This window comes from Saccostrea echinata, unplaced genomic scaffold (assembly GCF_033153115.1).
Source record: "Saccostrea echinata isolate AGI-Se365-2 ecotype Australia unplaced genomic scaffold, CSIRO_AGI_Sech_v1 ptg000020l, whole genome shotgun sequence".
Taxonomy (NCBI): Eukaryota; Metazoa; Mollusca; class Bivalvia; order Ostreida; family Ostreidae; genus Saccostrea; species Saccostrea echinata.
In genome coordinates, this window is record NW_026889769.1 from 7,209,012 (window position 1) to 7,235,531 (window position 26,520).

A 26,520-nucleotide genomic window follows, 5' to 3' on the forward strand; every position below is an offset into this window, starting at 1 on the left:
CAAACTGAAAATATATGGTTACTTAAATTCTTCCTACGGGCCTGTATATATATTTTTAGCTTGTTTTCCTTCCCCTTTTTTAAGGGGATGGGTGCGATCACACCCCGCTTTCAACGACCTCTTTTATGTGATGTTTGGTTTGTAAAGAGTTTGAGAGAAAGTGGGAGGGGAATATGGATTTGCTAAGTTTTCTTTTAGTGTGAATATTCAATTCAATTTTGTTTATATACCAATTAAGGGCCCTCGTGGGGCAAAAAGAAAGTACATTGTAAATTAACATTTATATATAGTCGTATACATGTAATACAATATACATACACACAAGAGAGAAAGAGTTGCATGATTGATAGGAGAAAGACATAAAAAAAAGAAGGAATAAACCAGATAGTTTTTATACATATACATGTACATAAATTCTGCACAAATTCTGGACCTTAATTTGGGGGGGGGGGGGTGATTGTAATTATATCAACATTTAAACATTATTGTATTATTCATTTGAATATAGAGGGAGAGAGGGTGTGACGAAAGAGACCAACTACAGTTGTTTCTTTTTTCTGTTACATAAACAAAAATACAAATACACCCTCACACACACACTAACTCAAAGCAGGAACAAGTTCATCTTCATAGCAATTTCTTGTTATTGTTGCTCATGAAATAAGTGAATAAACTGAACCGAACCGAACACACGGGGGGGGGGGGGGAGGGGGGTAAAATTTTTCTTCAGATCCACGATTGGCGTATGAATATCAGTATTTCTGAGAGGTGGCACATATTGGCGCTACTCAAATCTATGTCCTATTTATGGTCCCTTAGTTTGGGGGACTTTTACGGAACGGCGAAGTGACCTCTTTAACGTAATAATTATACACATTATTTCAAGTGCGACGATTTGGTGACCTTAATTTTTACCTCACCTTTCACTTTCAATCTTTTGTGAACATTTTTTGTGCGTATACAATGTGTTTAGCAAATCCTGACCTCAGTATATACATCTGTTCAATACATGGGCATTTTTTTTTCTTTGTATGGTTGAATCTGGTATGAATCTTTCACTACAGAATACACACTATATCAATATGTTATCCACTTGCCGACCCCATTTACTTCAAACGGTCTTGAATGATAATAAAGAGGTCAAATATGGTCCAATCTATATCAAATATACATAAGAGGATTTCTTCTGAGAAATGATTTTTTTTTATAGAAACTCGTGTCTTACATATACATTGAAAGTGTAAAAATTATGTGTACTTGTAAAACATTCAAACTTCAGTGCAATAATGAATATATACTAGTACCATTTCCAAAAATCTCGTTACAGTTTAGTCAATATAATCTACTTGTATTTGAGCACATTTTGTAGCATTTTGCACGTAAAGTGTGGGGGGGGGGATCAACCCACTTTTTTCAGAACATAACCTTTTACTATTGTAAAATTTCACTGAAAGGCTGCCCCCCCCTTTTTTTCGTTGTAGCATAATTAAATCATGGTAATTTAATAAAATTTGGCTGTGAAAGGAATTTTTTTTCTTGTTTGTAAAAGTTTTTTTCCAGGTAAGTTGTATTTTTTTCCTGCCCACTTTCAAAAACGATACTATACGTGTCTGCATTGTATCAATCGTCGCTGATGGGGGGGGTGGTCTTTAAATTAATACACAATGTTCAGTCTGATTGTTGTTATTCATAGCATTCTTAATATTCAATAATACACAGCGATTTAATTGCTTAGAGACAAAGTGATACAAGTATATGTATTTTTGTTTGTTTGTTTTTTTAAGGTCACCTAAGTCACGCTATCTGTTTTCGTCCGTAGTCATGCGTTGTGCATCGTCCGTAAACATTTGAACATTTTCAGTTTCTTTTCTGGAACCACTGAACCAATATTTCATCCAATGTTTGCATACAGCATGTATGAATAAAGGGGAACAAAATTTGTGAATTCCATGCCCCCCCCCGGGGGGGGGGGGCTGAGGGGTGGGGCTAAAACCATAAAAGTTAATGCTATCTTTAAAAATCTTCTTCTTTACTCCTAGACATCGAGCAGTTGAATTGTTGTCATGATTGTAATAAGCACTGATGCCTCTACCAAAATTGTGAAATGGCCCCAGGCTCAGGGGTTCTGGTGCTAGGGCGGGACTAGCGGAAGTGCATTATATGAATTTATTTCTGTGAAAATCTTCTTCTCTGCTGCTGGGTATTAAACAAACTAACTAAGTTCATAGTTATGATGAACAAGGGTGTCTCTTCCAACATTGTGAAATTCATGGCCCCTGGGTCAGGGATTCTGGTGTTACGGCGGGACTCTATTGATTATATAGTGAAAATACATTAATTGTTTGAAAATCTTCTTTTCTACTCCTCGGTATTAAACAGACTAACTAAGTACATAGTTATGATGAGCTAGGGTGTCTCTTCCAAAATTGTGAATTTCGTGGCCCATGGGTCCGAGGTTCTGGTTTTAGGGCGGGGCTCTATTGATTATATAGTGAAAATGCATTAATTCTTTGAAAATCATCTTCTCTTTTCCTGGGTATTATCTAAATAAGCGCATGGTTATGATAAGCAAGGATGCCTCTAGCTGCAGAACTGTAGCTCTCTGGTTGAGAAAACATATCGGAGACAAACCGAGTAAAAGTTTTAAGAAGGAAGGGATTTTTACAAAATTTTTGAACATCTGGACCATTTGGTCAAGTGTTCTGGTCTTGGCCAGGGCTCTATTAATTTGTATTCTACTGAGAGAAGTTATTCCCCTTTGCCATTAACTTTTGATAATTAATCACTGTAAAGAAAGGTTGATTGAATAAGAGAATTATGCAAGAATTCTTATTGTATAACACAAAAAGTACTCTTATAGTTTGAATGATCAGATAGACTTGTAAATTGCAGATAAATAAAAATGAGACAAAAATAACTTATTATTGTTCATCACAGACCAAGAGAGGCCAATGTGAGAGGTTACGATATGGGGTTAAAAATAGTACAGAAGCACTAATAGTTTGTTAATAGTCTGAATGGTGATATCGATAAATGGGGGACAAATTAGAACTTAATTTATTTGTGGTTACTGAATACTAGACTAATTATTTCATTGATCCTGACCATCCTATTTCTCTTGCTTTTTGGAACAAGGCTTCATCTATATCAATTTATTTTATACTCTATGGATCCTCTAAACTGTTGTATTACCCAGGTGACCGTTAAAGCCCTTGGGCCTCTTTTTTTTAGACACGGCGAAATCAGAATACTGTAACACTTATTTGACGAATTAAACATTGAATCCAAACTACTCACTTTATGGAAGCGATTAACAGACACCCTTCTTCACACCCGTACATGTCTTAGAAGGTGTCATTTTACATGTACTAACATTTATACACTGTGAGATCCACGGCGGCTGGTAAAGGACATATATAGTATTTAAGATTTTTTTTTTAAATTAACTCTTGGCCAAAAAATAAAATTCATGGCCACGAAATAAAATTCATGGCCACGAATTTTTTTTAGTACCTTTACTAGTACATATTTTGCATGTAACGAACAGAACAGGTTCGAAATATGGTCTGTGCAGATTACATGGGCAACATTTTATAGTATTACACACATATTAATGTATATATATTCAGAAAAGATATTATATAAATCTTTATCACACGAAATTGTTAGCTACAGATAGCAGTTGTTATACTTGTTACACTGTATAGATACACTAAGGGTTTTACGTAGATTCCATGCATTCTATACGACAAAAGTAAACTTCACTTTATATAAGTTAATGTTTTAGTTTTATTAACGTGAGTTTATAAACTGCTGCAGTTTGACATTATAAAAATGATATATATTTTGTGATTCATAGTATTATGATAGGCATAACATAAAATACTGTTACTTTGATATACAAGATTTACTTATATGGTGTTAATTAAATTCAACAATGTCTATAGGACACAAAGTCCAAGTATATGAAATTTGTATTGTTTAAATACTAAGCTAAGCATGTTTATAATGATTTATATTTGTTTAGTACACAACAGGTTTGTTCACAGTGGTTAAAATTGTCCTGTACGGTTCTATATGCATTACATTTATCAGATTAATAAATGTTTATTTAATTTTGTATCTCTTTTGTATGAGTATAATTCAAAAATTCTTAAATGTTGGATAGAACACATTGTTCGTTTAATGTATCAATGAAAACAACATTGTTACAACTTGTTAACGGTTTACATGCATATATGACAATTTGACTGCAGTAAAACGCGCAATGTTGAAGATGGTTTGGAGCCCGTTCCATATTCTCTTTACATACAAAATAAATACTAAAAAAAATCTGTGGCCACAAATTATTTCGTTGCCACAAAATAATAATATCAAGCTAATTCAGAGAATTTGTGTCCCTTGCTTCAGGAAAAAAAAAAAAAGAAAAGTGCTGAAGAACTGGAAAAAACAACAACATGCAGATGGAGAGGAAAAAAAAGGTTAGCCTTGACCTAAGTTCAGCTTTTAGCCTTAAAGTCAATAAAGGTCCTTAAAAATTAAAGAAATCCATGACATTAAGTCTCATTACAAAAGTTTACAGAGAACCTAAGTTATCACCTGAAATGGTCCAATCTTCGCAAACCCCATTCGGTTTGATTAAAGCATGCGCATTTTTGAGTTCTGTAAAATCATGAGTGCTTTTAGAGCTAGTGTGTATAATTTGTCAAGTTTAGACATTTTTTTCCATGATTTCTTGTTATCGTAAATGGACCAGGAAGTATGCATTGATATTTATGGCACGCCAAATTCACAAAAATTAGGAAAAAAAAAACATACGGTTGATAAACTAGGTTTATTACGGAAGCCGGTAGGTGCCAGGTAGAAAAATATTTTATCTGGCGGCCGCCAGATAAGTTTCTGGCGGCCGCCAAATAATTATCTGGCGCCGCCAGATAAATAACTGGCGGCCGCCAGAAACTTATCTGGCGGCCGCCATATAATTTTCTGGCGGCCGCCAGATAAAAAGATCTGGCGGCTGCCAGATAACTTATCTGGCGGCCGCCAGAAACCTATCTGGCGGCCGCCAGAAATTATCTGGCGGCCGCCAAATAATTATCTGGCGGCCGCCAAATAATTATCTGGCGGCCGCCAGATAACTTTCTGGCGGCCGCCAGATAAATATTTGGCGGCCGCCAGAAAGTTATCTGGCGGCCGCCACATAATTTCTGGCGGCCGCCAGATAATTATTTGGCGGCCGCCACATAATTTCTGGCGGCCGCCAAATAACTTTCTGGCGGCCGCCAGAAAATTATTTGGCGGCCGCCAGATAAGTTTCTGGCGGCCGCCAGTTATTTATGTGGCGGCCGCCAGATAATTATTTGGCGGCCGCCAGAAAGTTATCTGGCGGCCGCCAGATAAAATATTTTTTCTACCTGGCACCAACCGGCTTCCGTAGTTTATCGATTGTAAACTATAGTTTAAGAACACTATATACATGTAGTTAACGATTCGTTTACTATATTTTTCATCTGTAAAACTATATTGATTATAAACTATAGTTTACGAATGTGAATCGACGTTTATCTGTCTGTAAATAAATGTTAACAATAGATTTTGCGGATACCTATTATAGCTTCTCATTTCTAAATTATAATTTACTTTCTTAACCATAGTTAAGGGTCGTTAATCAAATCGTAAAACTATATTTATCAGATAAACTATGATTTACATATTTTTTATATTTTTAATTCGTTAATTATAGATTTCGGGCGTAAACTATAGTTAAAACTGTCATTTATACTCATAAACTATATTTAACAGCTAGACGTAAACAATAATTAACGATTGCAAACTATAGTTTTGAGACATAAACTATTACTCAGTCACATTTGTCAACCATTGTTTATCGTCATAAACTATAATCTACACTCGTAAACTATAGTTAAGAGTTGTTAAATATAGTTTATGAATCTAAATATCCGTTAATTCTCAATGATAGTTTTCAATTCAACACCTCGCGGAATCTTTCAGGGACTCGTTTGATACCAGCAATGCTCAATCATCTTTTTCTGATCTACGACGGGAAAGGTTGGAAATACAACAGGGATAAATATCAATGATTTACTTCATTACTTATGAAGAAAAATTTGATGTAACAAACTGTCTGCATTTTTCTTCATCTTTTTCTTTGATAATTAAAAATTTAGTCAATAATTGTTCAGTCTTTTTTTTTTTTCATTTCCTATTAGATTTTCTTTAACATGATAGGAAATTTACTTCTAATGCCAACAATATTTTTTTAAAAAACAATGAATATAATCGTTGCATAACGAAATCTTATGCCGTAACTAGGATTAACATTATCAATGATTTACGAACAGACCTATTGCTAACTTAAGTTTTGATCGTAAATATAGCACTCCAAATTCACAAAAATTAGATAAACATAGTTTAACAGCTGAAAAACTAGGTTTATCGATTGTAAACTATAGTTTACGAACTGTAAACTATAGTTAACGATTCGTTCACTATAGTTTTCATCTGTAAACTATATTTAACGGTTTTAAAGAGTAGTTTACGAATGCCAATCTAAGTTTATTTATAGTCTGTAAATAAACGTTAACAATAGATTTTACTGATAAATATAGATTCTCATTTGTAAACTATAATTTACATTCGTTAACCATTGTTAAGAGTTGTTAATCATAGTTTCACAAATCGTGAAACTATATTTATCAGATAAACTATATGTTTTACATTCGATAATTATAGATTTTAGACGAAATCATAGATAACTGTCATTTATACTTATATAAAATGTATATAACAGACGTAAACTATAGTTTTGAGAGATAAACTATAATTCACATTTGCCAATCATAGTTTATAGTCGTAAACTATAATTCACACTCGTAAACTATAGTTAAGAGTTGTTAAATATAGTTTATGAATCTAAACACCTGTTAACTGTTAACGATAGTTTTCAATTCAAAATATCGCGGCACCAATCGCTAGAGGAAATACTGAATGTGTATCATTGCCGTAAGTTCTATATAAAAACGGAACATATTCATGAGTTATTCCTCTTCTTGATAATCTTAAATCTATGTCAAGATTTCAGCAACTCTTGATACCAGCAATGCTCAGTCATTTTTGTTTGATCAGCGCAAAATGTTGGAAAAACGGCAAGGATAAATGTCAGCGATTTATTCCGTTGCTGATGAAGAAAAAGTCAAAATGCATTTTCTCTATCTTTCTCTTTTAAATAAAAAAAAACTTAATTCAATAATTTTCCTGTCATTTTTCTTTTAAGTTCCAACTAGATTTGCTTTAAAATGAAAGAACATTAACTTTTAATGTCAATAAGAAATATATATATTTCACAACCAATGAAAATAATCGTTACATAGCTAAATCTTATCATGTTCTAACTAGGATTAGCAGAAAATGAACGTCTCTTTTCTTTTGTTCAAACATTTATTAAACATCCTGGTAGATTTCCTTGTCAGTATTAATCAATGTATCAGTATATGCATTTGTACAAAATTAAGTGTATCTATATATCAGCAAAATGCATCGATTTGTAAACTTTCGCAAATAAAGTATACTTTAAAACTTCATGTTTTAATGTGACGATTTAAATGTGTAATTTACATGTAGGGAGATAAGTTTTCAGAACTTGTGCCCAATCCCATTGTATTTATAAATTACAATAAAATATGTTCAAACCAACTAGGATTAACCTATCTATAATTTACGGACAAAATTATTGTTAACTATAGTTTTGATCGTAAAATATACTTTAGAGTCGTGGAATATAGTTTTACAGAAAATTGTGCATCTCCAATACAAAATCAGAGATTCTGGCGTTAAACTGTGTTTCCCAGCTGTAAAACTATATTTATCAATTTTGTGAATTTGGCGCCTTAAATAGCTGTAAACGATAGTTACAGTTTACAACTGTAAATTATAATTAACATACGTTAACTATAGTTAAGAATTGTAAGCCATAGCTTACAAATCGTGAAACCGTATTTATCAGATAAACTACGTTTTGCAATCGCAGATGATTGTATAGTTTTCACTTGTGAAACAAAGATTAAGGCATTAACTACGATTTTAGAAATGTGAAATATAGATTAACGTCGTTAACTATGGTTTACGGTCCGTAAACTATAGTTTACAGTCGATAAACCTAGTTTATCAGCTGTAAAACTGTGTTTAGCTCATTTTTGAGAATTTGGCGTGCCATACGTAAAGTATAGAGCTGTGAAACATAGTTTCACGGGAAATAGTGCATCTCCGATACAAAATCATAAATTCTGTCGTTAAGCTGTTTTTCTCAAATGTAAAACTATATTTATCACAATTTCGTGAATTCGGCACCTTTAAAAATATCTGAAAAGTTTAGTTTACAATCGTAAACCACAGTGTATCATTAACATTCGTTAACTATAGTTGGAGTTGTAAACCATAGTTTACAAATCGTGAAACCGTATTTATCAGATAAACTATGTTAGTTTCGCAATCGCAAATTTTAAGTATAGTTTACACTGGATTACTGGAGCAAGGCTTTAACTATAGTTTAGAGATGAGAAATATAGACCAACTTCTTTAACTATGCTATAGTTTATGATCCGTATAAATAATAGTTTAGTCGATAAATGTAGTCAACTGTAAAACTATGTTTTTGTGAATTTGGCATGCCAAATACAGTTTATTCTTTCACTATCAATCCTCTCGCGCGCGCGCTCGAGTCCTCTGTATGTTTTTTTTTTCTTTTTTAAATGTTCCTTGCTTGAGTAGAAAAAATAAAGTCTCATATGGGCCTTTTTGGCTGCCTTTCATTGTAAACTTTTCACAAATAAAACGATTATTACTCAGTTTGTCTCATTTTCAAATGGTCTCTGGGAAGTTTTTCCCCCCCTTTTTTTTCACGTTACAGACTGATTAGAAATCGGCTACACCTTTGCAAACGAAAAAGGAACTAAATTGATATGCAAAAAGAAACTAACTGAATGGAAGTAACGAAATGTAAATAAAATGTTAACTGTACAGAATCGTATCAACATTTGGTCGTGAATTCTATCTAGCGCACTTCGAGGAAAGCAGCTTCCGCTAAATCAAGTACATCGCTAATTGTCTTGTGTACACATATATTCATATAAAGTGCATATTCATGTAAAGTACATTCAGAAATCTACGCGATCATGTTAAAAAAATCAGTTTCCGCCAAATATCGTACACGCCAAATAAATACATTAACAGTAAAACATAAAGATTGTCATGTAGTGCGCATTGAATTTTGTTCAAATCATTGTGCCACATAGGGGAACTTTACAAAGAAATACATCGGAACTTAAAATCTTTTTTTGAAATAGCAGGGCTACACTAAATCATATTTATATGCAAACATTCCAAAGTTATATGGATCCCAGTTTTTCTCTTAAAATTATGGACCCAGAAATTTAGCATTGTTTAGGGTGGGGCTAAAAATTTAGGTATCAAATATTACATATTAAATGTATGTGTAGAAAAAAATAAATCTTTAAAAATGTTCTCTTTCAGAACAGTAAGTTCATGTGTGTCTTATTGATATTGAAGCATCACCATTGTGCATGGATTCGATTTCGGTTAAAACATAATCCTTTGGGGCTATGATGGGGTTACAATATGAGGTCAATTAAAATTTGTCAATTGCATAAAAAGGGGTAATATATTTTTAAAAATCTGATGAAAAGATAACTCAGGCAAACACTGTGGCACTTGGCCTCTTGGCATGTAAAACTTTGGACCTGGTCCCATCCCTGCACTAGGAGGCATGCTTAGAAAAACTTGAATCTTCACTGCATGGGAATGATTGCATTTGTTTGACAATTTGTAGCCTTAGAGTTCTCCAGAAAAAAAATTTAATGTCTCATCCATGTATTATTGTGGAATGTCCCAGGGACTATGAATTGAATATGTTTGACACAGCACATGAGAATCCTTGCATATGAAATTAATTCAATATTTTTTGAAAGAAGAGAGTACCTCTACATTCTCTGTAAAATGTTGGATTTCCTTTGTCGCCCATATCTAGGCAATGGTTTGGACAATTTTAAATCTTCACTACATAAGGATGACTGTGTAACAGTTTGTATAAATACATAATATTGAGTTGTGTCTTAGAGTCCTGGGAATTTTCTGTATTTGACCACACATTTCCCTCCTTTGCATTATATGATTTTATCCTCATGTCTCCAAGCATACTAATAATTAAATAATTTCATATCAATCTAATAAAAACTGCAAATAAAACCAGTAAGTGATTTTAACATGGTGATTTTGGTTGCCCCTGGGTGTCTAAAGTGTCTTTTTGCCCCCGTTTAATATTTGCCCCTTTTGCCCTCCTCATAAGTGGATTAATTTAAAACGGTGAATTCAAAGAAAACAGAGTTATCTCTTTTAACACAACTGTGCCTGGGTGAATATTAAACAGGGCAAAATGGTTTGCAAGTGTGATATGGCAAAAATAATCCTGTATGCAGTACTTCTGATGCTAGTAAAAGTGTGCTATCATAGGTTCTCAGAAAATGTACTTCATGGCTTTTAATAATAAACTGTATTCAATAAATTAGTCAACACATTATCAAAGAATAAAATGTTTTATCACAGTAAATGCCAAGATTTTCATTAAAAAAAATTAATTTCCCTGGAAATTTCTCCATGTACACATCAATACAATTGGCCATCCATCAAGTCAAATATTCATCACTCACAGTCCAGCATTTCATTATAGTCTGCTTGAGATCATGTGACCTAGGGGAAAAAACATTCAAGTTCAATACAAATCCACTGCAAAAAAATAGCAACATAAAAAATTCTGTTGTATTTTATGGTAAGACATAAGCATAATTTCTACTTTATGATTTAAGGTCTTACCCCTTTTCCAAAATAGGGGCAAGTCTAAATGTGCATTTTTCATTAATTTGGTTGAAGTATGCTATTGATTTTTGAAGAGAAGGCCAAATTTGGGTAGGGAATTTATTTTTGCCTCTGTCATGTTCCAATATGAATGTTTACTTTTTCCCTGTTTCCCCCTTTATTTAATACTTTCTGAATATTTCAAAGTTCATTAATCCCATAAATGAATAAATGAGACATTGCTGTGTTGTTTTGACAACTGAAGAAAAAAATCTCTCACTTGTTTTGTAAGTTTTAGCTTTGGTATTTTCCAAATGAAATGTTTGGAAAATACCATGAAAATTTATCATTTGCATAAAATGTACATAGAGACCAGAAAATATATTTTGGGGGTATAAACTTTGACTTGGATGTTTGGTCAGCCAGTAGAATAGATAGGTGCTGGATAACTGGTTGCCAGCTAATCTTTTTATACAATTCAAGACTGAGTATCAAAGAGAATCTTATTTTCATGACTTATTTACATCTAATATATCTTTGTTCTGTATGTATAAACTGGAAGTCTCTAACAAGACTATAGCTCTACTGGTGTGTACTTAATATGATAAAGAAAGATTATCTAAGTAAAGTCTACATGTGTAAAAAGTCTAATCAGACCAAAACCATTGGAGGAGTAGTGTTTTAAAAGAATTCAAAGAAATTTCTAATTTTAGTAGCCATGGCAACACCGTTTGTCAAAATCAAGTTGATAAATAGAATTATGTATCATAATATAGTCTACCTGTGTACCAAATCTTATTGAAATTTGGACCAAAACTGAAGGAGCAGTAGTATTTTGAAAGAATTTCTAAGAAATTTTTGTTTTTAGTACCCATGGCAACATAGTTCGTCAAAATCAAAAACTGATACATAGAATTATGTATCTAAATATATAGCCTACTTTTGTACTAAGTCTTATTGAAACTAGATCAAAACTATAGGAGGAATAGTGTTATGAAAGAATTTCACACACATTTTTATTTTTAGTAACCATGGCAACCCTGTTCATCAAAATCTGACCAGTAGAGCTAAAAGGAGTGTTATTTGTTAACCTACCTGTGTTTTTGGTTTCCAGAGCCCAAAGTACTTTAATCAAAGGGTCTTTTACATGCAATTGCTCCAACACACTTACATCTGAAAAAGCACAAAACCAACAATTTTTATGTTAAACCTGCTACTGGACAAACATCATTTTTTGAAATGTTTGAGCAACATTTAACAAGAGGTGCCAATTTTCTCCAATACTGAGGTGAATTAGCACAATTTTTCCTTACAAATAAAGATGTTGTCCCCATTTGACAACATGGGGAAGAGTAAAACAAGTTAGTGAGAATCCAAAGAAGTTGCTTCAAGTCCAACAAATCATACTTCACCCTCATATTCAGGCAATAACTATATATCATTGTTTATCAATGAAACAGCAAATGAAAACAAAAGTGTCTATTGAGGATGTTAGTATCAAGTTCTGCAGAGGGCTTAAACGTGCAAAACAGGATTGTCAACACATTTTTCTTAAGCATGTACTTGATGAAATACATGTGCAGAGAAAAAAAATTACAATTTTGTCCAACTTCTTTTAAAAATCTCTAAAACTGTATACAACAGAATGAATTATCTTCAAAATCATTCTAACCCTTTGATTGTAAAAACTTTTCAATAATTGGTAACACAGTTTCCATGGGAACACACATGTTGATATGTGGATAACTAGCACCAGCTGACACATCCCTGTAAAGATATATACATTTATACATAACCCAGTGTCTGCATCAAATATTTTGTCTTTCAACAATTTTCATTACAAATGTAGTCTAATAATTTCTGTGCTTCAGGTTTTGTAGAAGACATAAGTAGAGGACATAAGTAGAGGGAGGTTAGATTTCAACACATTGGTAACTCTGCCAATAACCATGTAATGAATTCTCTAATTTTAAATGACCTCTGACCTATGATGAGAAAGGTAAAGTGCAAAACAAAAATTCTTTATAAGTAAATGCAGTAAGTCTAAAACAAATGATAATTTTTGTTTGGGAAGAAATAGTAACTATTTCTGAATCCTGATAAGCAACTGACTTACTTTGCATTACATACTGTGACACCAACCACTTTTCCCTGTCTGTTTATGATGGGTCCCCCACTGGCTCCGGCATGTATAGCACAGGTGGTCTACAAGTACACTGTACAGTATAACTTTTCTAATTTGGACAGGAATTTGGCAGGAATAGACAACATTCCAGAGTACACAACATTGTAAACAATTGAATTCACTGAAAGGGACTTAATGTTACACTGTATTAGGGAAGATTTTAGAATACACAACATATGGATTAGAGAAGTTTCACTGTATACTTTAAAAAAATCTTAACTTTTAAATTAATTCAGCAAAACATCTGTCTATCTTTGCTCTTGACAAGACATTAACCCTTCCTGTTGTCCCCTATGACCATAGTATCAACAAACTTTAATCAATACTACATGAGCTAGATCACAGCAGAATTGACTCATGATATGTAACTTTGACTTTTTTTTTAAAATGAAACCTTGAAACTGGTTCCCATTCTATTCTAAGCTTAGAAAAATCTCACAGAGTTCATGTTGCATTTTTTTTTTTTAAATTTTTCATTTTTTGTTGTAAAATCAATACAAGAGGCACATGGACTTTGACTGTCACCTGAGTTTCATGAGTTTTTCGGGCTATGACCACTTTGGGCCCACCTGGAACTGACCTAGACTTCTATCACAAACATTTTACAGCTTGATGAGGACTCAATAACTACCATATTTATACAGCTTGCCCCCTATAAATTCAGGAGTAAAGAAAATAAGGTACACTGTATCATAAATTTCCCTGAGGCCTGAACATGGGTTTAGAGGGATTACCAGGTAAATGTTCTTGAATGTTTTTTTTAAATTTCCTATACATTCCCACATAAACTCTGATTCTCTAACTTGGCCCCACCCTATCCCTAGGGGTCACGATTTTGAGCAACCCTGAATCTGCACTTCCTAAGGATGCTTGCATATTAATATGACAAATAATGTCCCTGCTTCCTTGAGAAGAAGATTTTAATGATTTTTCCTACATACTTCCATGTAAAACTTTGATCCTTTATTTTGCACACACACCCCCCAGGCTTCCCTCAGGGGCCATAATTTGAAGTAACTTGAATCTGCACTACCTGAGGATGCTTGCATATTACTTTTGACTAATCATGTCCCTGCTGTACACCAGAGGAAGATTTTTTAAAAAGATTTTTTCCCTATTTTTTATCACAATGTAATACTTTGATCCCTAATTGTGGTTCCACCCTACCTCCAGGGGTAATGATTTTAAGAAATTTAAATCTGCATAGCCTGAGAATGCTTGCATATTAATATCACTAAACATGAGATTGCTGTTCTTGAGAAGAAAAATCTTACAGTTATAGATTACATTTTTCTATATTTTCCCATTTCAACTTTGTTCCCCTGCTCTGACTCCATCGTACCCCCAGGGGCCAAGATCTGAATAAATTTGAATGTACATTATGGCAGGAAGCTTTCATACAACTTTCACTTACTGGTAATCTGGTCCAGTGGCTCTTGAGAAAAAGATTTTTAAATGACCCTACCCTACATGTATTTTTGCCTTTTTCTTGATTATCTCCCCTTGGAACCGGGCTTGGCCCTTAATTTGAATAATTTAGAGTCCCCTTTACCCAAGGTTACTTTATGCCAACTTTGGTTAAAATCTGCTCAGTGGTTCTTGAAGAAGTCGAAAATGTGAAAAAGTTTACAGACAGACTGACAGATGGACAGGCGGATGACGGACAACGGGTGATCAGAAAAGCTTACTTGAGCTTTCAGCTCATATGAACTGAAAAGTTTATGCAGGACACACAACAGCACGGCGACAGACAAAAACAGATAGCAATAGGTCACCTGAGTGACTCAATCAAATGAGCTCATAAGAAAACATTAAAGTACATTTTGTTTCAAATACTAGTACTTTTCAAATCAAATACAGAATCCTTGTAAAACCATAAATGATGGTATAAATCACATATTACATGCAAACATAGATGGTCAAACCTGCTAAATGACTTGCAGTAAAGTAATGTGTAACTTTCTGTCATAAGCAATACTTTAAAAAAAAAAATTCTTCTAGTATTAAGGAAATGCCTAATAGAGAATTTTCATTCATTGAATTTCAACAACTTTCAGTGTGTTATAATTTGTTATATTGATATAATCTGTGAATTATTAGAAATACTGGAAGCAAATTAATCATTCTTTATGTTTTATTCTGCTTTTAGTGGAACTCTAACACAATCTTGTTACTCTGAAGTCTAAATTCCTGCATTATTAAAATGGATCATGATTACCGGTACCTTATTTAACTGTACAACCACTTGTCATATGTGACCTATAATCAAAACCCTTAAGGAAGCTTTGAACACTAATGAAAAATGCTTTTTTGATCTTTAAAGAAAAATAATTTAGGACTGCTTAGTTTGCAGTGTTTAGTGCTTGCTTAATACAGGTTTGACTGTACCAAGTTTTACAACTTGGTAAATAATGCATAAAATACCTGAAGCATGACAATTTGGTTCTTTATTCTAAGAATTTTTGACACAGTTCCTGAGGTAGCTGATGGAAGAAGGTCATATTCTTCATTGAAGATGGCATGACCCACTCCAAATATTGCCTCTCCTATAATAAAAAAAAAAAAGTTTGAGTTAATGAAAGAAGATCTTATGAAGTCTGATTAAAAAGGAAATATTTACCTGTGATAAAAGTTTCATGAGGCAGAATGTAATATTTTCATTTTTGCTTCACCCTAGTAGATTGAATACTATGCACACCAGAAATCTTACAAATGGGTGTCAATATTATCAGCTTTTAATGCATTTTTAGATTGAAATTTTAAGAATGAAAAAATTTCTATTCTCCATCATTGGTTAGTAAATACATCTAAATGTATCACCAGACCTGATGTTTCTAAGGAGGTATTTCATGTTTCCAAATGTAATAAGCATTTTTATTAAAATTTGCAAAATTAATGTTAATGTAATTAATGGGTATATTTAGACCTCATTCGTCAAATTTACCTTCCTCCACCTTTGATGTTTTCAGTGTAGATGGCAAGTCAGCTGCATTGACCTTCACAGACAATAAAGCAAGGTCAAATGCAGGGGAGGTGAAATTTCTGTACAGAAGCTTTCCAGAGTACACATTTCCTGAAGGCCATTTAATTTTTGCTTAAAAAAACAAACAAACAAACAAAACACTTAATAACCAGAAGTCTCTGATGAGACTGTAGCTCTATTAGTTTGTACTTATATATAATAAGAAAGAGAAAAGCAGCACCTGCATTTGAAACATAGTAGCTATGGCAACATCAATAAATAAAAACAAGCTAATAATTAAAAGAATTGTGGTCCCCTGCTTTTGGTATCTTAGTGGTTGGGATGCAGTTATTTATGGCATATTGTAACTGTCAGTGGTGGATTCAGGGGGGGTTGGGGGGGTTCGGGACCCCCCCCCCCCCCCCCCGCCCAATCAAAAAATTTTTTTTTAGAAGTGCCATTTTAACAATATCTTTCATAAGTGAGGCTCTATCCAAGCCCACTGTTTTACACAAAGAGATGAAATATACAGCCACCACGAGAAATCCCTTTCCGCTTGAGCGCACACAGTATATACACAAGTAATCAACAGTACAGAGATCATGATAGTCCGTGCCGCTAGTGATGACACAAGGTCATACACTAACAACCAAAACTGCACATAGTTATTACGTTATGTTTTGGTATTGGTTAAGTAATATTCTTTCATGAATTTTCATTCTTCGATAATTGAATGTTACTTTATTGAACTACTTGAATAAACTGTGATTATTATTATTTGGAAAAAAATTAATTAATACAATAAGGGACGTATACTATATACTATAGTATAAACATCCCTGATACAATATTTTCATGACATAACTATACTTGGAAAGTAGACCCTTCGAAACTTTCAAAACTTTTTTTTCAAACATTGGGCTAGTAAGTGGGTAAAAATAAAAATAGAATTAAAGAGTGCATTTATGTTAGAAATTATAATTACCCCCCCCCCCATGAATAAGCAATAATTCCAACATTTTCCCAAAGTAATTTATATATATTCTTCAATACGAAATACCATTATTTTTTTATATTGCAAATTATATGAACAGTATTGTCAAGTAGTTGAAAAGAGTAATTAGGGTTTCTACACAGAATCCAAATTTTCTAAGTGTTGGGAAAATGCACATCAGTTGTATTTTGGTAGTCAGAGCTTCACATGTGACACATTGAACGTGCGTTTTAAAATAAAGAATTCAATATTATATATCAAATGGCGATATTTCTAATTTGATCAGATTTTACATTGATTGATTGAATTTTTTTTTTTTTAGAAAAGTCTCATTTTTCATGTTTACATGGAAGTTAAAAATAAATCTCAAAATTTTTATTTTTTGTTCAAATTCTTGAAAATTTGGGTAGGTCGGTCTTGAAAAACAAGTGGCAAAAAACTAATTCATTCAATCTAAAATGCTGGAAGATGCACCATTTGGAGCCATTTTTTAAGAAAACTTCTCGGGGGAGGCCCCCCGAACCCCCACCTATGGGAGGGGGACACCTCCTCCCATGCCCTCCCCCTTCGGCCCTACGGGCCTCAAAACCCCCCCACAAGAACTTCTGGATCCGCCACTGACTGTCTCGTTAATGTGTGTCCTTCAAACTTCTAGTGAAGATCATGAAGTCAAAAATTATATAACTTTCTGAAAGGTGTTGTCATAGGTAATGTGATGTAAAATATGAAAGCCCTATCTTCTTCTCATTGAAAAGTTATTACCAATGTAAAAAGAACTGAAAAAAGACAGTAGATAAACTTTAAGGTCATGAGGTCAAAAACAAGATAACATTCTAAAAGGTCTTGAAACAGGCAATGCACATGTCAAACATAGATTTATGCCCTATCTTCTCTCAATCAAAAGTTATCAGCAATGTACTTTTTTTGAAAATTAGGTCAAACTACACAGTTTGATAAAAACTGTGAAGTTAGGTAACAAGAGGCCCATGGGCCACAACGCTCACCTGAGTAACTTTGGCCTTGCTGTTTTTCATCTGATCCCCCCTCCCTTGTAGTACTTATTGTGGCCCCGCCCTACCCCAAGGGGTCATGATTTGAACAATTAGAATTTACACTATCCCAGGATGCTTCCACATAAGTTTCAGCTTTTCTGGCCTAGTGGTTCTTGAAAAAAAGATTTTTAAAGATTTTTCCTACATATTTCAATGTAAAACTTGGATTACCTATTGTGGCCCCACCCTACCCATGGGGGTCATGATTTGAACAATTTAGAATCTACACTACCCCAGGATGCTTCCACATAAGTTTCAGTTTTTCTGGCCCAATGGTTCTTGAGAAGAAGATTTTAACAACATACAGGTAAACTTCGGTATCTCGACATCGGATATGTCGACAACCTGGGATATGTCGACGTCCGTCCGCGGTCCCGGCAGTATTTACTATATAAATGATTTGCAAAAACTCTGATATGTCGACCTCAGTAATCTCGACAACCCTGGTTATCTCGACGTATATTCACAGTCCCAAGAGCAAAATTTACCTGGTATATGTCGACATCGGCAATTTTCTGCTCCACTGAACCTAACTGTTTGTCAGATAGGGTCGCTCGTCACGCACGGACGGCTCCGGGTATCTCGACGTCGTCAAAAATTCACACCTTTCACACCCATGTTATGACTGCACGCTGCTTAATTAATTCTATAGACTGTGTTTGTAGGTGAATCCAAAGCCCCCTCGGCGTCTTTGAGACGTTAATTGCTTAATGTTCAGTTTGGGTAATATCACTGATAAATCTACACGATTCTGCTTAAATTTACAGGTGTTTATTTATGTCGAAACCTAACATAACTTTTAAAATTGAAAAAGATAAATAAATTACAAAGAATAATAAACAAATTGAATAAATTCAAACTAAAGAATTAAACGATGTTCTAATAATATTTTGTAGTTAAAATGCATTCAACAGGAAATAATCCGATTAACGACACGATTAACCGAATCATCCGTAATCCATGCATCTGTAATATCACTACGTTAGTTTAGATACACAAATCTCTTAAAAAATTAATATTAATGCACATTAATTCTTCCTGAATGAAATAAGAAAAAAAAAATTACGCATTTAATATGTTTTCGTATCTCGGATGTCGACTTTATCATGTTTATACGGTTCGGTTCGAAGTTTATAGAGTGCATTTTGTATCCTGTTCGGACAAAAAAGCAAGTAGCACGCGAATGCTGGATGGAAAACTACAAAAATTTAGAACGATTTCGATAAAGAGAAAGAACAGGCTTTATAAATAAGATTTTTAAAAATAACTTCTTATTTTTTTTTATAAAAATAGAGGGATTGCTGAAATAAGTTGACCTTCTATATTGAAGTCATGTACGTATAATAAGCTTATACACATGTATGTGTTTGGTTATGCAGTGAAATCTTGGACGTCAAGTCTCAACTCTGATATCTCGACACCTCGGATATCTCGACATTTTCCGATGGTCCCGTCGATGTCGAGATAACGAAGTTTACCTGTATTTCAATGTAAAACTTGGATTCCCTATTGTGGCCCCGCCCTACCCAAGGGGGTCATGATTTGAACAATTTAGAATCTGCACTACCCCAGGATGCTTCCACATAAGTTTCAGCTTCTCTGGCCCAGTGGTTCTTGGAAGAAGATTTTTTAATGACCCCACCCGATTTTTGTCTTTTCTTGATTATCTCCCCTTTGAAGGGGACTTGGCCCTTCATTTTAACAATTTAAACTCCCCTTCACCCAAGGATGTTTTGAAATAAGTTTGGTTAAAACTGGCCCAGTGGTTCTTGAGAAGAAGTTGAAAATGTGAAAAGTTTACAGACGGACGGACAGCTAGACAGACAGACGGACGGACGCCGGACAACGGTTGATCAGAAAAGCTCACTTGAGCTTTCAGCTCAGGTGAGCTAAAAATCACAGCACATTTGGAAACATCTTGTCACAGGTATTGCACATGTCAAATATTTTTTCAAGGTCAAGGTCATGGTGTCAAATATCATAGCATGATCAGAAATGACTTGTCACAGGTAAAACACATGTCAAATATGAATGCTCTATCTTCTCTCATTCAAAAGTTATAATTAAAGTTAATATTTTTGAAAAGTAGGTCAAGGTCATGAGGTCATTAAATCATAGTATATTTGGAAAGGTCTTATCACAGGTAATGTACATGTGAAATATGAAAGCCCTATCTTTTCTTATTCAAAATATATGATGACTAAGATTAAAGTTTTTGTGACAGACTGACAGACAAAAATGAGATATAATGTTCCTTCACTTTCTCAAAAGTGGGGGACAATAATGATCCTTGGTTTTGTTTACTTGTGCACCAAGTTTTGTTAAATTCAAACCAAAAACCATAGGAAGAATAGCATTTTGTAAGAACTCCAACATTATCCTATTTTTAGTTCACTGTATGTTCATCTAAATCAAATCCAAATAAACAGAAATTTATGTATCTAAGTGTAGTCCACTTGTGTAGTAAGTCATATTGAAATCAGACCAAAACTGTAGAAGTAGCATTTTGAAAGAATTCACAGAAATTTCTATTTCTATATTGTTGTAGTAACCATGGTAACACCATGTGCGAAATCAAAAACTGAAAACACTAGTTGTAAACTAAATTGGCCTAAACTAAACTGCATGACGTGGAGACCGGTCCTTCAGATGAGTCCGTAAAAATCAAGGTCCCAAGTCAAAGTAGATGCTGGCACAAAAAAGACCCCTCACTGCTCAAAGACCTTAAATGCCAAGCACAGGCCTAATTTTGCAGCCCTCAACCTGCAAGTGGTGGCATCTCTCAATATGAGTGAAAAATTCATGAAGGAACAAACATTTTTTTTTTAATTTTCTCTCCTTCTAAATTTAAGGGTATACTGTAACAAGTTTACCATGTATTAAGAGTAGATTAATATAATGATGCAGATGCAGCCAAGACTTATCCTACTTGATCCAGTACAAAGAATATGCAAAAATTCTTGCCATAAAAAACTTGAACTGAAGGTAAAACATAGGGTCAGTTAGGAGAGGGGAAATAAGACTATAATATTTTTCTTCCTGACCTTACGTACCTGGAGTGTGACTGCAATCTTTGACAACATGGCTGCATGTCAGGAGAATGACTTCATCACCATGGATACCAACTGTGAACCCTGACCCCCAGCTTCCTCTGACAGAGATCATGGGAACTGAGCGGACAACTTGTTGTAAAACTGTATCTGCTTGACCTACCAATTTTGATTCAAATAATAAAAATAAAAAACTAAGAAAAATTGTATCCTACAGATTGGATATCAAATAAAACAGCTAATGGTAGATAAGATAAAGTCAGTTTTAAAAATAATTCTATTGGAATTTGTCAAAGTGACATTGTTCATCACTCTGATACATTTATGTGCTTCTTTGTGCTTCAGATTTGTTCTGTGAACTTGCATCATGTTTCCTCTCCCACTTATAGCTTAAAATATACCCCCCACCTCTTGAGGGAACAAAAACCTATAGATGTCTTCATCTAGATACTGGTACAAGACAACATGCAGAAGTAAAATCTGATCAACCTTTGCCAGCAATGTTTAGCACTGCAGGAGAGATGTCAATAGGAATTCCATCTACTGCTTTCAGAATTTCTGGCAAGGCACAGGCCATGGATAGTCCCACCCACTCATTATTTTTCCAGCAGAGAGTGGCTATCATCACACCAATTACAGACCTGTGAATTATACAAGCGAATAATATGTGAACATAACATCAAAATAGGGCAATTTTTCATATATATATATATATATATATATATATATATATATATATATATATATATATATATATATAGGATTTATACCTCATCAATTTTTTTCTTCTTTTTTTTTATCTATTTGACATTGGTTGAAGCATATGCTCACTTTTTGAGTTAGTGTAAATAACTTCTAATTACCTCAAAGAATGAAGTTGAAGAGGGTTAAGGTAATCTTTTCCATGTTTGTCTGTTAATAAGTCTGTAGAATATCTCATAACTTTGAAAAAGATTTTTATGAAACTTAAGTACCCTGGGATTTTTAAAAAAAATTCTTTTAAATTAGATGAATCCTTGAAAGAGGCAGACGCTGATTTTTTTTCCCACTGATTTTGTTAATACTGCATCGAGGCCAGTCTGGTGACAAATAAATGAAAACAAGCCAGGAAAAAAAGATTGAGATGGCAAAGGCACGCACTAAGTGCTATCTGGGTATTAAAACACTGGAAATCAGACTGAGTCATAATGTCATATACAAAATTTATGAATCAACATAAAATCTCACAACTGCCAATGATTTCACTTCATCAAATAAAAAAAAGAAATTATGTTTTTATCTTTAATATATATAATTTGTGTCACATTTTACCTGTATTTACACTATCATTTTTCCATAAAAGTGTTATAAATTTATAAAGAGGGCAATAGAAGCATAAAAATGTGTTTATAATGTGTACTCTGGATCTCAGTAGTCAGTATTCCTCAGTATATCTCAGTAGTCAGTATTTCTCAGTAAATCTCAGTAGTCAGTATTCCTCAGTATATCTCAGTAGTCAGTATTCCTCAGTATATCTCAGTAGTCAGTATTTCTCAGTATATCTCAGTAGTCAGTATTTCTCAGTATATCTCAGTAGTCAGTATTTCTCAGTATACCTCAGTAGTCAGTATTCCTCAGTATATCTCAGTAGTCAGTATTCCTCAGTATATCTCAGTAGTCAGTATTTCTCAGTAAATCTCAGTAGTCAGTATTTCTCAGTATATCTCAGTAGTCAGTATTCCTCAGCATATCTCAGTAGTCAGTATTTCTCAGTAAATCTCAGTAGTCAGCATTTCTCAGTAAATCTCAGTAGTCAGATTTCTCAGTATATCTCGGTAGTCAGCATTTCTTTGTAAATCTCAGTAGTCAGTATTTCTCAGTATATCTCAGTAGTCAGCATTTCGCAGTAAATCTCAGTAGTCAGTATTTCTAAAAAGTCAGTATTTCTCAGTATATCTCAGTAGTCAGTATTCCTCAGTATATCTCAGTAGTCAGTATTTCTCAGTAAATCTCAGTAGTCAGCATTTCTCAGTAAATCTCAGTAGTCAGTATTTCTCAGTATATCTCAGTAGTCAGCATTTCTCAGTAAATCTCAGTAGTCAGTATTTCTCAGTAAATCTCAGTAGTCAGTATTTCTCAGTATATCTCAGTAGTCAGTATTCCTCAGCATATCTCAGTAGTCAGTATTTCTCAGTAAATCTCAGTAGTCAGCATTTCTCAGTAAATCTCAGTAGTCAGATTTCTCAGTATATCTTGGTAGTCAGCATTTCTTTGTAAATCTCAGTAGTCAGTATTTCTCAGTATATCTCAGTAGTCAGCATTTCGCAGTAAATCTCAGTAGTCAGTATTTCTAAGTAGTCAGTATTTCTCAGTATATCTCAGTAGTCAGTATTCCTCAGTATATCTCAGTAGTCAGTATTTCTCAGTAAATCTCAGTAGTCAGCATTTCTCAGTAAATCTCAGTAGTCAGTATTTCTCAGTATATCTCAGTAGTCAGCATTTCTCAGTAAATCTCAGTAGTCAGTATTTCTCAGTATATCTAAGTAGTCAATATTTCTCAGTATATTAGTATATCACAGTAGTCACTATTTCTCTGTAGTCAATATTTTTTCAGTTTATCTTAGTATTTCTCAGTATATCTCAGTTTTCAGTAATTTCCAGTACATCACAGTTATTACCTTGATCTCTTCCTCTCCAGTAGTATTCCACCCTCAGAGCCTGGAACACATCTGGCATCAGTCATTAACAGAACTTTATGTTTTCCTGCTGTATTACTTATGATCCCAGCACTTCTAGAATTTAGGAATACCTCTGGATTAAGCCCTCCAAATGGTGTAGAAATAATTTCCACTGGATCTCCTATGAAGTTACCACTAGAAGACTTTGTTGAAATAATTGAATGGAAAGGTACCCAATCATGCAGCTTGATAAGTACAAAACAAGATAACAGATTGTGGAAAATCAATGATTTTGATTGGTCTTCTTTGCTCTTCTTTGATAAATCATCTGCAAATTCCCAATTATCAGGTGGCATGAGTTTCTTTAAAAGAGTTCGTAAGGATGGTACACAAAATAAACTATGGACACTTCCTGAAAACTGAGTGCATTGGTTTTCTCGGAGACCTTCTAATACAGCATTAGAAAGAGAGGTTTTCAAGTCAGTATTTAAACTGATACTGACAAAATTTTCCAAGTCAATCTTTGGCAATTGGATAGTTACCTGTAGATGTCCCAAAGTTTGTTTTACACTGGAATACAATTTCTTCTTTAATTCTTTGAATACTTTACTTTTGATGTGTAAATGTTCAGATAAAACAGTTCCATGTGTTAGGAAGTATCCCAGCTTGCTATCCAAGAGGAATCCGCTACAGGTGTTTTCTAATGAGTTGTCCACTGTAGATCTTATGGTTATTGTGCCACAAATAGGATGCGGCTCTCTTTCCATTACTGTTTGTTACCTGTCCAAAAATTTATAAATACAAAAACAATGAAATAAAGGTAAAACAAACATCACACTTAATGCAGGGTTCATAAGCCTACTTTCATTATTTTTCAAGCACTTTTCCAGCCCTTTAGAAGCCATTTTTCAAGCATTTTGGACAATACAATCATTCAAATAAACAATAAAGTGGATTTCTTTTTTAAATTATTATTATTTAACCTTTAATCTATATTTTTCCCCTAACATTTTCTCATTGGTAGTGCATACAAAAGTAAATCAAATCAAAGGATATTTTCTTTTTCTTTCTTTCCTTTTGGCAAGCTTATATAGAAGCTCATAATTATAATTCAAGCACCACAGAAAAAATAAAGCATATACCAGGTACATTCATTAATTTAAGCAATTTCCATGACTTTTTGCTTTTCTGCCATTTAAACATGTTAAAACATCTAAGCACTTTTTGTGGCCTGTACAGACCCTGTAATATCTATAAAACTTGAAAATATATGCATTTGACATTATTGTTGTTTGCAAAGATTTATCAATATATTAAGCCATGACTCACTTTCACAAACTTCATTTAGAATCCTACTGATAATGCCATTTAAAAGAATATATATACTTTAAAAAACATAAAAATCTTTGAAATGCTCTTCATTTTTGCATTCTGAGAAACAATTTATCACCCTAAAAGGTCTTATAGTAAGAATTCCTTGTTTTTGTTCCATAACAATTAAAAGTTTCTTATCCAACAAACTTAAAGATCATCAGAACACATATATAATGAATATGCTTGGACTTAAGGTAAATTATTGTGAAACAGGAAGAAAAAATATGATACACCAGACTAGCATTGGAGCATGCACCCCCTGAACTGAACAAATGTGCACTGTCTATCAACTGGTGGTTATTAATTGCCACTGGCAATTAAACCTGCTGCACATTTATATTCCTCCTTATTTAAATGTCTTACCCAGTGTAACATGTTTAAGCTAAAACATTCCAAAGAGGCTCTCCTACAATCCATGTTTTACTTTTTTGGGTCTGTCTGTTCCAGGGGATTTGAATAGAATTGAACAAACTTCAACTATGCTGAACGATAAGTTAACTGACTGACACCACAAGTGGTAAAATATGCTTGAACAAAACAGGTGTACAAGTTGATATTGAGTTTTAATATTTTTGTAAACTCTAAGGTGATGATGTACTTTAGCATGTTTTCTTTTATAGTTGCAATTAATTTTGTCCTGTTAAAATTACATAACTGCAGAATGTGGTAAATAAAGTGGCTGTGTGCATTTAAGGGAGGGAGGTGGGGTGTTTGAGGGTTGTCATTCAGCATATCCATTAGTTTTGTTGTTGTCGTTGACGATGATGTTTCAGTTCTTTCTATTTTTTGTTAAAGTTAGATACTTGTATTTTCTCTTTGATTCACATATTACTAATAATCCACACATTGTATAGTTCTGCTTTGTGTGATTACAAATAGGCTTCGGGGCACATGCGTAAGTCGATCATCCCATTATTATTATCATAGTCTCATTTACTCCCAGCTTCTTTATGAGCCTATGTATATTATTTATAATACATTATTTATTACAACTCTGAACTCAGTACCTTCTTCGGGCACCTTGCTAAAAATCACTTCCGTGCTGACTACGTCATCAATACTTGCGTACTAACAGGTGCTCTAAAAATTAGCAGCTTTTGTGCATGTGAAATTGCTCCCAGTGATCAAGAATAATGTGCCTCATTCTTCTTAAGTATATATACATAAAGTCATACTATTATATCTGTGAGAGGTCAATATCAAGTCAATTAACTTATTAAGTTGTAAATGCTTGAATTCCCTCAACCAATCACGTTATTTCCGGTTTAAGACTATCGTATGACGTCAAATCAAAATATACCGCCCACAAAAGTCTCTGTTTGTGGTAAGCTAAAGACAGATGAAAAAAGACCCAGTTTT

General features: G+C 33.7%; 1 protein-coding gene across 1 annotated transcript; it reads right to left on the reverse strand.

The window, feature by feature from the left end:
• Nucleotides 1–10,609: 10,609 nt before the first annotated feature.
• LOC133190015 (peroxisomal leader peptide-processing protease-like) lies at nucleotides 10,610–26,417 on the reverse strand. Its single transcript, XM_061325491.1, has 10 exons — nucleotides 26,169–26,417; nucleotides 23,788–24,567; nucleotides 21,620–21,771; nucleotides 21,134–21,289; nucleotides 16,017–16,166; nucleotides 15,497–15,618; nucleotides 13,004–13,092; nucleotides 12,560–12,654; nucleotides 11,983–12,060; nucleotides 10,610–10,782 (listed from the first exon to the last, which is right to left on the reverse strand). The coding sequence occupies exons 2-10, from the start codon at nucleotides 24,552–24,554 to the stop codon at nucleotides 10,757–10,759; spliced, it is 1,635 nt and encodes a 544-aa protein (XP_061181475.1). The 5' UTR covers nucleotides 24,555–24,567; nucleotides 26,169–26,417; the 3' UTR covers nucleotides 10,610–10,756.
• Nucleotides 26,418–26,520: the final 103 nt, after the last annotated feature.

Coding starts and splice junctions, on each gene's coding strand:
- LOC133190015 (XM_061325491.1), bottom strand. CDS start 24,554: ATGGAAAGAGAGCCGCATCCTATTTGTGGCACAATAACCATAAGATCT. Junction 21,772..23,787: donor CTGGAGAGGAAGAGATCAAG/GTAATAACTGTG, acceptor TATAATTCACAG/GTCTGTAATTGGTGTGATGA. Junction 21,290..21,619: donor GCTAAACATTGCTGGCAAAG/GTTGATCAGATT, acceptor CAAAATTGGTAG/GTCAAGCAGATACAGTTTTA.